Source organism: Conger conger, chromosome 2 (assembly GCF_963514075.1).
Source record: "Conger conger chromosome 2, fConCon1.1, whole genome shotgun sequence".
In the NCBI taxonomy this organism is placed as follows: domain Eukaryota; kingdom Metazoa; phylum Chordata; class Actinopteri; order Anguilliformes; family Congridae; genus Conger; species Conger conger.
Genome location: NC_083761.1, coordinates 25,285,074 through 25,302,699, shown reverse-complemented (window position 1 = coordinate 25,302,699; position 17,626 = coordinate 25,285,074). Strand labels below are relative to the sequence as shown.

Genomic DNA, 17,626 nt, shown 5'->3' with positions numbered 1-17,626 from the left:
TGCTATCATGTTTGCATTACATACTGTACTATTACTATCACGGGAAATACTTTTAACTATACAATATGGGGTTGAGAGACCATGCTGCTGGCAGACAAGTCAAATTTACAGCTGAACAGGGCAGTGTTGTTGTAAATATGGTCATTGAAAGACATAAAAGACAAAATCATTCAAGGCCACTAATGACTTCATATAAAATTAGATAATGTAGGTCAAAACAGCACAAAAAGCACAGTATAGAAAACAAGTCACATTTTTAATCATTTTATAGTACAAGGCTACAGTCGGTAAGCAAAAAATAAATATTTTACAATACAAAAAATAGTCTTCCTCATTTATACAAGGAAAATCCCTTAAGTAATGAAGGCAATGTGTACATAGACAGGTTATAGATAAGGCACATTGTAAAGAGACACAAATTCAGTGGGGCAGGATAAAATGGCTACTGCACCAATCATAATGTGGCATGTTCTCTTCAGTTTATTGTCAGACAGAGGAGATGTGTAATAGTGGGAAAATAAATGGAATATTCATTTGAATAAACAAATAATTGGTCTGCTGTGTTGTTGCACACCAGTATGTACAATATATGGCAAGTCATTTTTGCATTGTACAACAGTAGAAGGATGCAAAGTCTCGGTACAAATCTTGAGAAAATATTTCAGTACCCAGTACACACGTTATACGACTCAATACATTTCCTGATTAGCACTATATTATTTCCTGCGGAACTTAATGCTATGCACACTGAGCCGTACCTCACATAATGCCATACATTATGTATGTCTCTCAATAGTGGGTCCTGTAGGTCAGTGTGTGTGTGTGTGTGTGTGTTTTGTATCTTTAGTGAGGAGTTTTTGTGATAGCACTTTCTTTTTAGATACCATACCACTATATGATTTTCTTAATTATATGAAGAGTTTTGAGAACACAGTCACATTTTCACCATGCATTTACTTTTTTGCAAATGAAACACAGTTGTGTTGTTTGTGTCGCCTATTCTCAGTGAAAGGAGATGAATGCTGATGGTGAGGATGATGAATGTTAACAGTTGGCTGTGTATGGGTACATGTGTGTGTGTGTAATGGGGTTTGGGGGGGGGGGGGGTACATCAGTGTGTCCGGCGATAGCGGGCTCTGTGGCGCTGCAGAAGCTCTTTGTGGTTCTTCCTCTGCAGACGGCGCTGTGCCGCTGGCCTCGGGAGGTCCCCGCGGTTAGACGTCCGAGTGACACCTACCCAAAAGAGACCACGTCACATCACAGACAGACCAACACTTAAGGTTTAACACCAACACCATATAGAGTAAACACTCTGTTAGCCCACATATAATGCATTGGTAGCACTTTACCTGAACCCCTCTGACATAACACGGTCATACACATGACATAACAGCTGTTATCTGGGTCTTTCAGCGCACTTAGCCCTGGTTATGGGTATGCACTTTGTTGTACGTCACTCTGGATAAGAGCGTTTGCCAAATGCCAATAATGTAATGTAATCTGTAAATTTGATGACAGTAGCATCTGTCATAACATTTACAGAGAAAAGTCTGACAGTTTTATATCATTTGACATCAACTGACATCATCTGTTATGCCATCTTGTGACAGCTGTTATGTCGTATGTATGACAGTGTTATGTCAGCCTTCTGGTGAGGGGTTCAAGTAAAGTGCTACCCACAAATCTAATCGGTGATTTAAAAAAAAGTGGATAGAAAAGTACAGAAAAGCTAAAAGCTGATAAGAGATATAAGTTCAATTACAGGAAGGGGTGAACCCTGTTATAGGTGGGATGTGCATGGATGCTTTCCTACAATTGGGTATGGTGCTTACATCCGGCACTCCTCTATTTATCATATATTTCTCAATATTTTTAAAGACTCCATTCTTTGTTCCTTTGTGTTGGTCCAAGATGGTGTAATGCTTCACAGAACACAGAGTCACAAGTCAATTTAATATTCCAAAAAAGGGCATAAAAGCATCATTTGCCAAATCACTAATCATATATATATCACTATATATTATGGCCACCTGGGCTAATAAAATTGTTCCAGACTACAACAAGGAATTAAGCAAGTCTTGCCTACTTGCTTTACTTCCCCTGTATGAGCCTGATACATATGAGAAGTCTGTTTCATTTAAAGTAAAGCCTTTTATAGGTGAGAGAAAGCCCATTACAGGTAAAGCCTATTACAGGTGGGATAAGGCCTGTTACAGGTAATGTGGAGCCTATTATAAGTGAGATGAAGTCCATTACAGGTAAAGTAAAGCCCTTTGTAGGTGAGACAAAGCCCATGACAGGTAATGCCTATTACAGGTGAGACAAAGCCCATTACAGGTAAAGCCTATTACAGGTGAGACAAAGCCCATTACAGGTAAAGCCTATTGCAGGTGGGATAAGGCCTGTTACAGGTAATGTGGAGCCTATTATAAGTGAGATGAAGTCCATTACAGGTAAAGTAAAGCCCTTTGTAGGTGAGACAAAGCCCATGACAGGTAATGCCTATTACAGGTGAGACAAAGCCCATTACAGGTAAAGCCTATTACAGGTGAGACAGGTGAGATACAAGTCCGTTTCAGGTAAGGAAAAGCCTATTATAGGTGAGATGAAGTCCGTTTCAGGTAAAGTAAAGCCTTTTACAGGTGAGACAAAGCCCATTACAGGTGGAATAAGGCCTGTTACAGGTAATGTAGAGTGTGATACAGGTGAGATGAAGTCCGTTTCAGGTAAAGTAAAGCCTTTTACAGGTGAGACAAAGCCCATTACAGGTGGGATAAGGCCTGTTACAGGTAATGTAGAGTGTGATACAGGTGAGATGAAGTCTGTTTCAGGTAAAGTAAAGCCTTTTACAGGTGAGACAAAGCCCATTACAGGTGGGATAAGGCCTGTTACAGGTAATGTAGAGCATGATACAGGTGAGATGAAGTCTGTTTCAGGTAAAGTAAAGCCTTTTACAGGTGAGACAAAGCCCATTACAGGTGGGATAAGGCCTGTTACAGGTAATGTAGAGCGTGATACAGGTGAGATGAAGTCTGTTTCAGGTAAAGTAAAGCCTTTTACAGGTGAGACAAAGCCCATTACAGGTGGGATAAGGCCTGTTACAGGTAATGTAGAGCGTGATACAGGTGAGATGAAGTCTGTTTCAGGTGAAAGCAGTGGGAGAAGGCCCGTGGCCGGTGCAGAAGGTGCAGAAGCTGCAGAAGGTGCAGAAGGTGCAGAAGGTGTAGAAGGTGCAGAAGGTGCAGAAGCTGCAGAAGGTGCAGAAGGTGCAGAAGGTGCAGATGGTGCAGAAGGTGCTCACGTGTCTCGCAGTGCGGCCCCTCCCAGCCTCTGCACTCACAGCGGTAGCTCCCGCGCAGCAGGATGCAGATCCCGTCGTTCATGCAGGGGTTCGGCCTGCAGAGGTCCACCGGCTTCTTCGCCTCTGCAGAGAGATAGGGAGAGAGAACCGAGCGTTAGACTGCGAGAGAGACGTCTGGAGGCTCACTCCAATCGCTTACTTTTCTCCTCTTTTTTTCTTTTTCCTGCTCTCTATCTACTTTTAACTCCAGCCATCGGAGGAGGCTTAGAAAAGAAATGAAGACGGGGAAGTTGAGGAAGCGTGAATTAGGCGAATGGAATGTCCTCGCTCCTTGAAATGTCAGTTCGAAGCCAAGTCAGTTACAGACGTGGCAGATGTGTGGCAGATGTGTGGCAGATGGGGAGAGGTGGCTCCACAGGTCGATCATTTTTACGTCAGGTTTTCCGGGAAATATACCACCGTAAAGGATGCGCTGATGTTTTCTTCCTCAAGGGAAAGATTGGGAGTTCCTATTTTCTACTTCTAGGAGCACGGAAAGGAAAAGAGTGGAGGATTGGAATGAGCCTTGAGAGCCGTCATACTCACCGAAGCACACCGTCTGCACCAACACGTCCTCGAAGTACTTGAGGTCCTCGTAAGAGGGGACGGAGATCATGTGATCCCGCGAGCCGGCGATGCGCAGGAGGCTGTCCGTCTGGACGTCGCCGATCCCGATCACAAAGATGGGAACTCCGTTGTCCCGGATCTTCTGGGCCGGAACCGCCGCGTCCTCCGCCCCGGCCCCGTCGGTGACCACCACCACGGCCTTGTTGACCCCCGGGCGCGCCCCCCGGTGCACGGTGAGCGTCTGGCTGTGCACGTGGAGCAGGGCGCTGCCCGTGGACGACCCCCCGCCCAAGTAGGCGGCCTCGCCGACTGCCCGCAGGACGCCCGAACCCGAGTCGTGGGCGTCCAGGTCGAAGGTCGTCACGGGCCTCTGGCCGTACACCACCAGGCCGATCTGGGCCACGTCCCGGTTGATGTCGAACTGCACCGAGACGCTCCTCACAAAGTCCCGCAGGCGGGCGAAGTTCTCCTGCCCCACCCCCGAAGAGGCGTCGAGGGCGAAGACCAGGTCCACTGCCTGACCTAAACAGCCTGACAGACACAAAGAGACGATGTGAGACTCAACTACACAGGGTTGAGCCTGAAATAAGAGACGGTGGAGCACACTGGGCTCAGAGAAATGGACTCTCTTTAATGGACAGGTGAGACATCTTCCTCAGAATCAAAAACCAAAGACACAGTCAGAGCGAGCACTGTTCCAGGGGACTTTATCACAGTGAAGGTGACTTTATGGCAAGCTTTTATAATTTCACAGAGATCAACATGGATGAATCACATTGTTTTTTGATATCAACAAGTACAGTGCAGTCTGTATTTTTAGTGGTACAATGTGTGTTTTTGCCCTGTACTCCAACACATTAGATTTGAAATTAAGCAATGACTATGATTCATTCTGCTAAAGTGTAGACTTCCAACTTTAATTTGGGAGGTAAGTACATCTATTTTTGGTTATCAGGTGAGCCACTCTGTCACTCCAAAGTGAAGGTTACCTGTGCTTGCAGCCATTAAAAATGTTCCAATGTCAAACGGGGGCCTGACTGAAGTTTGGGAACCATCAGAGTAGAGTAAGTACCTTGGCTGTCAACACTGCAGATCTTGGCTCTGAGGTCCGGCACCTTGGTGAACAGGGCGTCAGGCACGGCGTAGGTAACGGTGCGCTGGGGGTTCCCGGTGATGTTATTGAGCTGGGCCTTCAGCGCCTCAGGTCCCAGGGCGATGAGGAAGATCTCGCGGTCCCGCGCGTAGCGGGCCGGCTCGCTGACCGAGTCAGCTGACGGCGAATCGGTGAGCAGCACCACCACCCGCGGCAGGTCGTCCTGAACGTCGGCGAACACCGGCGTGCTCTTAAAGCCGTTGCGGGTGACGTAGCGGAGCGCCTTGCCCGTCTTGGCCTCCCCGCCGCCGTAGCGCATCCCGTCGACCGCCCCCAGGAGCTCCGACACAGCCACGTACTCCCCCACCCTCATCTCCATCCGCACCTCGCCGGCGTACTGGGCCAGGCCCACGTTCACGGGGGTGTCCGCTGCCAGCACCGCCTGCATGAAGCGCTTCAGGAAGGACTTGAAGCGCAGGAACCCCTCAAGGGTGAGAGTGGTAGAGCCCTCCACCAGGAAGAGCAGGTCCACCGTGCAGTCCAGAGTTAGCTTAGGGGCTGGGAGACGGATCAAGGGGAAGAAAGATCAATCAATCAACCTTTTTTTAAGGGACAAGTACGCTCTTTTAGAGTTTAAAATGAAAACATCATACAGTCAATGAATATGTCCAAAAAGAGAAAGAGAGAAAGGGAGAGCGAGTGTCTGTTTCAGAACACTTTTGACAGGGTAAACTGCTCCATAATGGGATGACATTGGCTCAGGCGGTAAGAGCAGTCGTCTGGCAGTTGGAGGGTTGCCGTTGCGATCCCGTTGCGATCCCGCCCTGCGTGTGTCGAAGTGTCCCTGAGCAAGACTCCTAATGCCCAAATCCTGACGAGCTGGTTGGTGCCTTGCATGGAAGCCAATCTCCGTCGGTGTGTGAGTGTGTGTATGAATGGGTGAATGAGAAGCACCAATTGTACAGCACTTTCGATAAAGGCGCAATATAAATGCCAACCATTTACCATAATTCTAAATATTTCATTGAGATGTATCATTCAGATGTATGTTCCTACCTACCCCCTCCCCAGCTTACCACAGTTGGGGTCGCCCGCATACCCTGAAGGACAGGCACAGCTGTACCTCTCCAGCCCCTCAGACATGCAGGTGCCCCCATTCTGACAGGGCTGGGAGTCACAGGGGTCTGCAGGACGAGAGTGAAGGGCTACGCATTACACAACCTGAACACCCCTTCAAAAACATCCCCACATACACAAGCATTTTTAATTATACATTAGAGGCGTAGTCATATCGAGGCATTAGAGGCTATACATATTTGACCCACCTTTAGACCTGGGTCAAATATGCACAGTAATTCTTTCAGATTCAAATACTTTTCTGCTTGGTGGATCTTGCCTGGTGCAACTCAGCCAACCAAGAGGACCAGAAGTCAGGGTTTGCACTTCTTGAGAGTTTTAGGTTACAATACATCAAACAAGCTCGGTAAATTGTACAAAAGCATTTGAATTTAAAACAATTATGTATTCGACCCAGGTCTGTTCACCTAAAAATGGATGCCACTCCTTCATTTCCTTACCTTGAGAAATAATAGCATTGATAATAACAACTCTCCCATACATTTGATTTTTGTGCGGAAAAATGCCAAATTTCTAAAGGAGTGGAAGTTTATGAACAAGGAAGACCAAGTTTCTGATTTATTATTGCTTTAAAATACCAAAAATAATACACCTAAAGCTACATTTTATGAAGGAGTCATTCAGAGGCTGTTTTTCCCCAGATAAAGAATAACAGTCCCTTCATCTAAAATGTACAGCCCAATCAGTGATACACATCGTTCTATTTCCTAGTTTAAAAAATGAGTTTAAACCCTTAAGTGCACTTTTCTGTACCTCAGTAATACTGAATAAACTAAAGAATGATTTACAGAGTAGACGTGGAGGACGTGAGGAATGCTTGTTCCTGCCGGGTGAGTGTTCATACCTGGACATACTGTTCGGTGGCATGTAGATGGATGTTTCCGATAAAATCGGTTCCACCTGCATAGAAAAGCACATAGTCTTGTTTTACCAACGTGAGACCTTAGCGCCCCCTATCAGATGGAATAGCCTTATCAAAACTTAATTTGCATGAAATCATGCAGCAGCACCAAATGCTCCAGCCCCTCCTTCTCACAGGTAATGTTTCATTGGTTAGGCATTATTTTTAGTAGTGGTTGAAAGTATATTCATCACTGATGCATAACGTCACACTCCAGTGATCTGACGCCTTTGATCACCCTTGCACAACTCTCCCATTCAGTTTGGGCAGTGAAACCTATTGATTTACAAAAGCTGAGTTCAATTACGCAGCAACACCAACAAATGATACAAGTATAAGTATAAGTACTGCGGTGCCAGGAAGGGAAATTAGGGTGTTGTCCACCAGGCGACAGCACTGGCCCATCCTGCAGGTAAGGCCACAGCTTTGATTCATTGCAATCACTATAGTTGTGAGCAATTACCTCATGATTGGGCTACATAAAAGAGGCCTGGCATTTGACTGTAATAAGGCCAGAGGGAAATACTAAGTGTGCATTTTGTTGTAATAAGGCCAGAGGGAAGTAATGTTTATGCATTTGACTGTAATAAGTACAGAGGGAAGTATTGGTTGTGCATTTGGCTGTAATAAGTACAGAGGGAATTATTGTGTGTGCATTTGACTGTAATAAGTATAAAGGGAAGTATTGTGTGTGCATTTGGCTGTAATAATTACAGAGGGAAGTATTGTGTGTGCATTTGGCTGTGATAAGGCCAGAAGGAAGTATTGTGTGTGCACTTGCCTGTAATATGGGCAAAGGGTGGTAGCTGGTGCATAGCCTTTGGATCCCTTCCAGCACATGAAATTTCCATGCAGCTCCTTGACCATCTCTAGGGTTTTCCGCTCACAGGGAAAAGGTTCTATCCTACAGCCTAAAGAGCCAAGAGGTCAGGGGGTCAGGGCAGAGTTTGAATACCCTGCACAATCATCTTTTCCATGCATTTTAATAGTTCATTAAATAAAGATAGGAAATAAAGGGCCAGTTTCACAGATTAAGCCTAGTCTAAATTAAATTGTCAATGGAGATACAAAACACAGCTTAGTCACAGACAGTGGTCCTCCCTCCTGGTCCGGGAGTGCCGCAGGGTTTGCTAGTTTTTGTTTTTGACTGAGTATCAGCAACCAATTCAGACCCAAGAAACCAGGTGAGTTGAGTGAACTATTTAATTAACAGCTTCAGTTGATCAATTAAGTGCTGAGTAAGAACAAAAAGCTAGCACGCCCTGCGGCTCTCCAGGACCAGGAGGGAGGACCACTGGTATAGAACTATGCTTAATCTGTGTCTGTTAAATCAGTTCACAGATATATACTAATTTTTTCACAATTGAAAACAAAACAATAATAATTTCCTTTTGAAGTATGTTATTTTAAAGCACAAAACATGGAGACATGATACAACATTTCAGTTTTGTATACATATTCACTTAAGATTAGAAGGCTGCTAAGGACGTTGTCCCAAAGTGACTGACACCAAATCCTCCTCTAGGGGGCAATATAAGTACAAAACACTAAAAAGCTTTTCTACTCAATTACAAAACCAACATAAACTCAAGGAGCAACCAGTCCGAAATCAAAAGTCAATTGTTGCGATACAGTAGTCAATGTGTATCCCCATGGATTAATTCAGACACAGGAGATGTGTCATACACTATAACCCTGCATTTTGAACCCTGCATGAGTTGAAAACGTTAAACTGATGTCCTGACGCCACAACACTCTTCACAAAGAGTAGGGGATTCCCTGGTGTCCTCGCTAAATTCCCAAACCTGGCTCTTTCAACCTGCCAGCTAATCAGCCCCTGATTTAATTGCCACACTGTTCTCTTCCTCTCCACCTAAGCTGGTGTGTAGTGAGTGTGCTACACATTGGTGGTGGTTGAGGCAAGTTTCCCCCTCATCACTGTAAGCGCTTTGAGTGTCGAGAAAAGCAATATATAAATGTAAAAATCTATTAATCTACCTGTGGGCACGGCAGAACAGATGGAGGATGTGGTCAGGGTGCTGTACAGGCCATTGATCGCATCATAAAAGTGGTCTGCAAACAGGACATGCAACTCCGTGGGATCACTGGCCATGGCATGAAGTTCCTCCCACCTGAAGGAGAAGGAGAGAGGGAGAGAAGGAAAGAAAAAGAACTGATCATTCTGTTTGGGATCATTTGTCTGTTCGTAATACTGTACACTGTACATAATAATAAATAGACTGCACCTGCCGGGCCTAAGACAGGTTACTGGCCACACCTTTCTGTATAGTGTGTGTCTTGGTACCATTGTTCAGAAACCTGCGAGACCCCACTGAGAGAAGAGGATTGATACATGCATGATACTCCTGCCCACCACAAATAGGAGAGACATTCCCCCCAAAATTTCAGACTCCAAATTGACATTTTTTCCTCATGTAAAGTTAGCTGTTGAAAATGTATCTTGAGGGGAACTGTATCTACTTGTGCCCGTGTCCAGCTGACCAGGGTCATAAAACCGGACACAGTGCCACCCTGGCAGTGCAGGGTTTCAGACGTGCTAAATTTGTGACGAGACGTAAGAAGAGCAAGACGTATCTCCACTCCAGCATGTCTGGAATTTTGTTCATCTGTGCTTCGGACCCTCTAAGCTCAGGATCCGCAACCCGTCATAGCATAAATATTATAATATAGATTTTTGAAAGTATCATTTTATCTTACTTATATTTTTCACTGTTTCTCAATTCTGGCTCATTCACCCTTTAATTGAAATGTTTTGTTGTATTCATAGCAGTGGTGTAAATGCTCGTCTCATTAATTGTAGGACATCATGCGCATGACGTCACACTCCAGCACTCCACTGCCTACCTGAGGGATGAACCTCAGAGACATCTCTATCCCTCTCCTACAGTGATTAACCCACATCTCTATCCCTCTCCTACAGTAGGGATGAACCTTAGAGACATCTCTATCCCTCTCCTATAGTGATGGACATCAGAGACATCTCTATCCCTCTCCTAAACTGATGAACCTCAGAGACATCTCTATCCCTCCCCTACAGTGATGAACCTACATCTATATCCCTTTCCTACAGTAGGGATGAACCTCAGAGACATCTCTATCCCTCTCCTACAGTGATGGACCTCAGAGACATCTCTATCCCTCTCCTACAGTAGGGATGAACCTCAGAGACATCTCTAGCCCTCTCCTACAGTGATGAACTTCAGAGACATTTCTATCCCACTCCTACAGTGGTGAACCTAAGAGACATTCATGTCCCTCTCTTATAGGGATGAACTTCAGTGACATTATTATCCTCATTGAGCCAGCAGTAAACTGCGATAATTCCAAGGGATTATTAAAGGTGTCGAAAGAAACACTATATAAATGTATAAACAAGGAATTTAAAAAATCTGTACCTTGGGTATCGGATTCCCACAGCAAACAGGATGATGCCAGAACTCTTCACCTCGGAAGCGAGCGCCTCCACGTTGCCTTGGGACTTTCCGTCAGAGAGCAGGATGAGGATGCGGGGCACGGTGCTGTTACGCCCGTCGGGGAAGCCCTTCCGTAGCACGTACTTCAAACCCAACCCTGTCTGTGTGCTGCCGCCCCTGAGAGAGGGGGAGAGGGGAAGGAGTGAGAGACAGAAAGTTGGCAATTAAGAGGTGAAATAAAATAAGATTCATCAATTGGGTTTGCATAGTGTTTCTATAAAACATCCTAGTGTATGTAGGGTAACAAGCAAACCTACTAAAAAGAAATGTTAAATTCTGGAAACACCTAAAGACAGTGGCACCAACTCCATACCAAGGCATAGAAAAGGGTTCCTGTGGTTCATTTTCATTTTATAGAAAATAGGGCTATGCCCAAACTGTCTGAAACACAGCAATAGATGTGGTAGAGGAAAGAAGCTGTGGAAATCTGACAACGGAAAACAACGGTATCTCATATAGCTCACACTCCTAACCCCTGTTAATTGAAATAGACTCACATAAATACATTACATAAAATGTATTACAGTTATTATTTGTTATTAGTTATTATTAAGCATTTTATCCAATTAGTATTATTTTTGTGTTGTGGTTCCCCTTGGGTGTAATGACAATATGAATTTATGATAACTATACAGATTTTTTTATATAATGTATTGTAAAATCTGTCATCTAAGAGGAATAGAGAGAGGGTGGTATGGAGAGAAATAAACACTTATAAAACTCCTTCAAAAAGGAACAAAGCAAAGAACACAATTGTGTGATAAAGAGAGAGGGAGAAAAAGTTGATTAATGGGCCAGTTACAAACTCTGGTGAAGGATGATTTGTTAAGGAGGAACGGGTTTAGTGCTTGGCTGAGATCTCTTTGACTCCTCTGAAAAAGAGATCTCAATCTCAATAGTTTTTACTTGATGAATACGTAAATCACCAAAGCTATAAATAAAGCACATACAGTATACAATATATTGAGATGAAGTAAGACAGTTATCTGAGGTTCGGTTCTTCTTCAGTGAAGGGTCACATATTTGTTTTCAGAAAGGTCTCCACCTACCCCAGCCCCTGCCCCAGTTTTACCTAAAGCATCACTCCCTCTCAGGTCCTACCCAAAGTAGCCCTCCTCCCAACCCAGTCCATCCCAAAGTGATGCTCAAACTGCTGCAAGCTAATCCCGTTTCCCAGTTGTCCTGTGGAATTGACAAGACTGATATATTTCCGGTGTGATTTGAGAAGGTGGCTTCACACTGCGCGCGGGGTGAAAAGCCATGTCCTCTAGGGGAAGAAATGGGCCAGCTGCAGTCAGGAGTAAATCTGCTTTTCAGCACCAACTGGCACCACGTTCCACCCCTCCCTCATCCCCTCCAGGATCCAATTACTGTGCTACTGAGCATTCTCCCCATTCCTCTCTCTACTGGACACAGCTACTGTACTGCACACACATATGCACACACACACGCACACACACATGCACACACACACGCACACACACATGTACACACACACACGTATACACACACATGCACACACACACACGTATACACACACATGCACACACACACACACACGCACACAGATGCACACACACACGCACACACATGCACACACACACACACACACACACATGTACACATGCACACACACGCGCACACACACACAATCACACACACACGCACAGACATGCACACACACACACACATACATGTACACGCACACACACACGCACACACACGCACACGCACACACACGCACACACACATGCACACACACGCACACACACATACACACATGTACACGCACATACACACACGCACACGCACACACGTACACACATGTACACGCACACACATACACACATGTACACACACACACAGATGCACACACACGCACGCACACACACACACACGCACACACACGTACACACACACGCACACACACATGCACACACACACATACACGCACACACGTAGACACACACATGTACACGTACACACATACACATACAAATACACACACATGTACACGCACACACGTACACACGCATGTACACGCATACACGTACACAAAAGCATACACGTGTGCACACACACACACATGCACGCACACATGTCCGTCCACACACACACACACACACACACGTACACACATGTACACGCACACACATACAAAAAAGCATACACATGCACACACACACACACACACACACACACATGCACACACACATGTCCACACACGAACACACAAACACACGTACACGCGTATAAACACACCTACACAAACTCACACAAACACGCACACACGTACACGCACACACACAGACAAACGCGTACACACAGATGCATACTTACAAACACACACACATACACAAATGCACACACACCACACACACAAAGACACGCACATGCACACTCAGATGCATACTGCACACTCTCACACATGTACACATAAACAGTGCCTTTCATACTTACTGGCACCCTTGGTAACAATGATGAAAAAAGGCATAAAATAAACAATACAAGTTGTATTGTATCCCTTTGTATTTATACATCCGCCCAAAGAAGAAATGTGTGATACGTTTTAAATTAGCTTATTTCCAAAAAGATAGTAGTCAAGATTAACAATATAGTCATCTTCTATATTCTTTTATGAGATGAACACACTGGGGGGAATCTTTGACTATTTCTCAATTCAAATCTTTCAAGATAAATGTATCTTTTTGGGAAATAAATTATTGCAAAAGCAATTGATATGATATGATAGAATGAAAGGTCATACAGTAGCTATTTATCTTATATAGCTGGGCTGTCATCTTTATTAAGGGTGCCAATAATTCTCAAGGCCACTGTAGATGTCAGGATCCTGTCTGTCAAAGGGTCACATATGCAATGAGAGGGTCACATACTTGAAGGAAAGCTTCTTCAGTTGTTTCCTCAGCTGTTCCTTAGTTTGGTAGGATTCCAGCGGAATCTCCAGTCGTGCCGTGGAGCTGTACTGAATCACCCCCACTCTTACCTGCAGGGAGAGACACAGGGACTATATTGGACCCATTCTCGTACTCCATACCCATGCTGTGGCCACCCCACCACACTAGCCCACCTTGTTCGGCTGGATGTCCAGAGCCTCACAAAACTTCAGAGCAAAGTGTTTGGACCTCTCAAAGCTGCCCTTCCCAATGCTGTAGGAGCTGTCTATCAAGAAGAGGATATCAATGCCTGCAGAGCACTGCATCACTGTGAAGAGAGTGAACAGACACACACACAGGCGCGCGCACACACACACACACACACACACACACAGGCACGCACACACACACAATCAATGATTAATGCAACAAAATGGCATTTCCTAACAGCCACGGTGGAACAGGTTAATGGATAACACACACAGAGGATTTTAATACACATTCCTCCAGGAACACTTAGTGAATTAAATTCTTAAAGAGAAAGTAAATGTTGTTGGGCATAATGTGTGAGGCACTGTCGATGTACGTAAACTGTGTTCTTGCTGTGGCGAATTTGTTCACTCAGTCCTTAGACATGTGGCAGCGATGTGCTTTCTAGACCATTCTCTCCTCTTTTATTAAGCGTGCTAGTGCTGATCCACAGTCTGTAATTAACATAGTTCCATGTCCCAGAAGTCTTTAAAATCATGCAACTATGGCATTCGCAGCAGGCTGGATCAGTGTTTATACAAGTTTGGAGCTGTGATATCACCAGACTTTGCTCACCTGGCAAGACAACACTTTAACACTTATGGAAGAGAGGCAAATCACCAAGTTCCGCACATTGTAGAAATATCTACCTTAAAACATTACCTTGTCTTTGGCTGTGTAGACGAGAGTGGATGTAACTGTGTACTTAAAACTAAGTCAAGCAGTTTGTAATTATGATTATGATTATTATTATGATTTTTTTTTAGTTAATCTCAAAGTTTATGTATCTTTTTCCATGTGTATTTCATTTTCTTGCTTCAAAGAATATAGCCTGAATTTTCAAAATAACTGTCTGCCACCATCAGAAACAGCTGGCTCAATGATAGTTAATGGCCCCAGTGTGGGACAGTTAGTTAGGATACAGGGGACAATGAGTGCTAAAATAACCCCAGTCAGGAACAGTAAATTTAAAAAACAAAAACATAATAAATGGCAGTTAGTGGCGTATAATCCAAGAGATGGGAAGTTATAAAGCACTTGTTTTACACTTATTTCACCAATGTTGACACATAGGGCCAGACTTACTAAGGAAACAATCGCAATGCAAAAACATTCACTCTATTGTGACTCATTTGTGGTAGCGGATACTGACACATTAACGACCCATTTAGTAAGACTATTACTAATTACGCAGTCGAATACAGTAAATGAAACACCTTCTTTCGCAATTTTGTGGTAGGAAACACCCATAAAACGTCAGAAATATGGTATGCTTACACGTCCAGATTACAAGGTGCTGATAAATGGGTATGGAGCTACCACAATAAGAAGAAAACGTAAATTTACAGATCAGGAAATCTGTTTTCCTGATTCTGGTTGTGCTTGTGCTTCTGGTGGTGTAATGCTGGTTCTGGGCGTGGGTCTGTGTGGATATACGCAGTTGATGCAGTTTTTCGAAGAACTGAGCGCAACAAGATCTGTGGATGTTTGTGAGTAACCATGTCATTATATTTGGAAAGAGACATTGCTGTTTTGAGTTTCTTAAATAAAAAAATGTCAGCACCCTTGAGGGAGCTGCAGTGGACATCTAGAAAACTTGTCAAATCTCAGCTGGGAAAGTGGAAATACAGCTTTTTTTATTTTTAGGTGAAATGCCCCTTTATAACCCGTATACACTCAGTGAGCACTTTGTTAGGTATCTATTAGATTAATTTGTTTGACTTATTGGGTCTTCTGCTGTTGTAGCCTATTCACTTCAAGGTTGTGGGTTCAGTGATTCTCTTCTAATTGCTATTGTTGTAATCTGTGCTCTTCTCCTCTGACCTCTCTCATTAACAAAGCGTTTTTGCCCACAGAACTGCTGCTCACTGGATGTTTTTTGGTTTTTTGCACCATTTTCTACAAACTCTAGAGTATGTGAAAATCCCAGGAGATACTCTTTCTGAGATACTCAAACCACCCTGTCTGGCACCAAAAATCATTGCACGGTCAAAGTCACTTAGATCACATTTCTTCCCCATTCTGATATTTGGTCTGAAAAACAGCTGAACCGCTTGACCATCTGCATGCTTTTACGCATTTAGTTACTGCCACATGTTTGGCTGATAAAATATTTGCATTAACAGGCTGGTGTACAGCTCTACCTAATAAAGTGCTCACTGAGTGTATATACCCTATAAGGGTTTATGTTATTGCTGAAATAATCCAGCAAGGAGCTTTAACAAGCATCTCTGGCCCGCAGCGGTCATACGACAGACTGTATGCTGAGGACAGCAGTCTGGAGCCACCTCTCAGCAGGCTGGAGGGGGAACAGGCATGTCAGCTCTTGCCAGGAAGGTAATCATAATTCATGTAAGCATTGTGTCAGAACACGCCATTACGTGCGAAAAACACAGTGGTACAATCAGCAGCATCCACTCAAGGCCTGCTGTTTAATGACCACGTACAAGGATGCATGCACCATATGTTGACACATACATAGATACATACACATATGCAAGCATGCCCACGCACACACACAAACACACACATACACACATACATACATACACACACATACATGCAATGGCAACCTGAGATGGCCATTGCAGAACATAGATTTTTGTTGTCACAGAACCATTTCTGTGAGGCCTGATACTTTGAGGAATCCATTAGACCACTGATTTTTAACCAGCACCCCTGGACCTCTGGAATTAAGCCCCAACACATCACTGATCCACTGCCATATTTCACAGTGGGTATGCGACGCATCTCATGCATCTTCGTTTCAATGCCAAACATACAATAAGTGATATTGTGTTATCAATTTTTTATTATTAACGATCATTGTGATTGGTTCCATTATAACATTTATAAAGTACCGACTTTTTCACATGTTGGCATTTTTGAGTAAAGATATATCAATAATTATATTGTTTATTATTTATGATTTTTTTGTGCATTGCCCGTCAGGGGTGCCAACAATTCTGGATCCCACTCTATGATACACACACTCATATATTCACACAGTCACATGTAACCTCATACTGTACACAGACACATACATCCATACATATTCCTGCACAAACACACACACACATTCATGCACATGAACACACATACATACACACACAGACAGACACACACACACACAAGCAGGTAACTCCTGGTCCAGCTGTGGCCGAGTTAAACACATGAGGAGTTTCCCTGTGAATGTCTCAGGTGACATTGAGGGCGTGGTTTCTCGGGCTCTTTATGTGAGCACCATGTAAAGAGAGTGCAGATAACAGTTCAAAGCTTCTCCACAACTTCAAAAACACTGTGTGGGGGAGCAGACATCTAAACAAAATCTACTGAGCACTCAAACTCTATTGAACCCAAAGACAAAAAGGTAGATCCAAGATAATCATGATCCCCATTTAGAGAACATAACTTTGCGCTTCATCAGTGCAGAATGCATTTCTTCATTCAGCAGAAGCCATTGAGAACTCAAACTCATAATTTTAATGGCACAGACATAAGAAAATACATTAAAGGAAAACGACATTTCCCTTGTTATGTGGATTATAAAGGAGTTGAAGATGCTGTGAATACACTTAAAGTATGACAATGCACCGTCCGCAAGGAAATTTATCCAATTCATATAAAAAAATGTTGTACTTAAATGAGGCATTTGGACTTCCATAACTTATGACATCACAACTATGCGGTCATTCACATTTGTCGGCGAATCAATCTAAGTGCTTGGCATAGATGGCGTTCAGTTTGTTGTGGAGCCAATCAGAATCATTAATATTAATTAGCTGTTGGATTTTCATATTTTTTTGTAAATTCGTATTTGTTTCCTATTTAATTTCAAATGTACATCCCAGCCAACAGATGGCCCGAGACATAGATGTCTTGAGCCATCGGAAAGGAAACGTTGGTTGAATAGAAATGATAATATCAAGAGTAATTTATCTAGTCAGGAAG

At 43.8% G+C, this 17,626-nt stretch overlaps 1 protein-coding gene across 4 annotated transcripts in view; it reads right to left on the bottom strand.

The window, feature by feature from the left end:
- Positions 1–235: 235 nt before the first annotated feature.
- vwa2 (von Willebrand factor A domain containing 2) overlaps positions 236–17,626 on the bottom strand; it is a 32,351-nt gene continuing 14,960 nt past the window's right edge. For all 4 annotated transcript variants that reach the window (XM_061232367.1, XM_061232366.1, XM_061232368.1 and 1 more), the window contains 11 exons: positions 13,621–13,754; positions 13,427–13,536; positions 10,455–10,649; positions 9,037–9,170; positions 7,820–7,949; positions 6,982–7,037; positions 6,077–6,184; positions 4,980–5,558; positions 3,887–4,438; positions 3,302–3,424; positions 236–1,233 (listed from right to left, as the gene is read on the bottom strand). In XM_061232367.1, the coding sequence (XP_061088351.1) occupies positions 1,112–1,233; positions 3,302–3,424; positions 3,887–4,438; positions 4,980–5,558; positions 6,077–6,184; positions 6,982–7,037; positions 7,820–7,949; positions 9,037–9,170; positions 10,455–10,649; positions 13,427–13,536; positions 13,621–13,754 (2,243 nt within the window). In that variant the 3' untranslated portion in view covers positions 236–1,111. The remainder of the gene's footprint in view (positions 1,234–3,301; positions 3,425–3,886; positions 4,439–4,979; positions 5,559–6,076; positions 6,185–6,981; positions 7,038–7,819; positions 7,950–9,036; positions 9,171–10,454; positions 10,650–13,426; positions 13,537–13,620; positions 13,755–17,626) is intronic.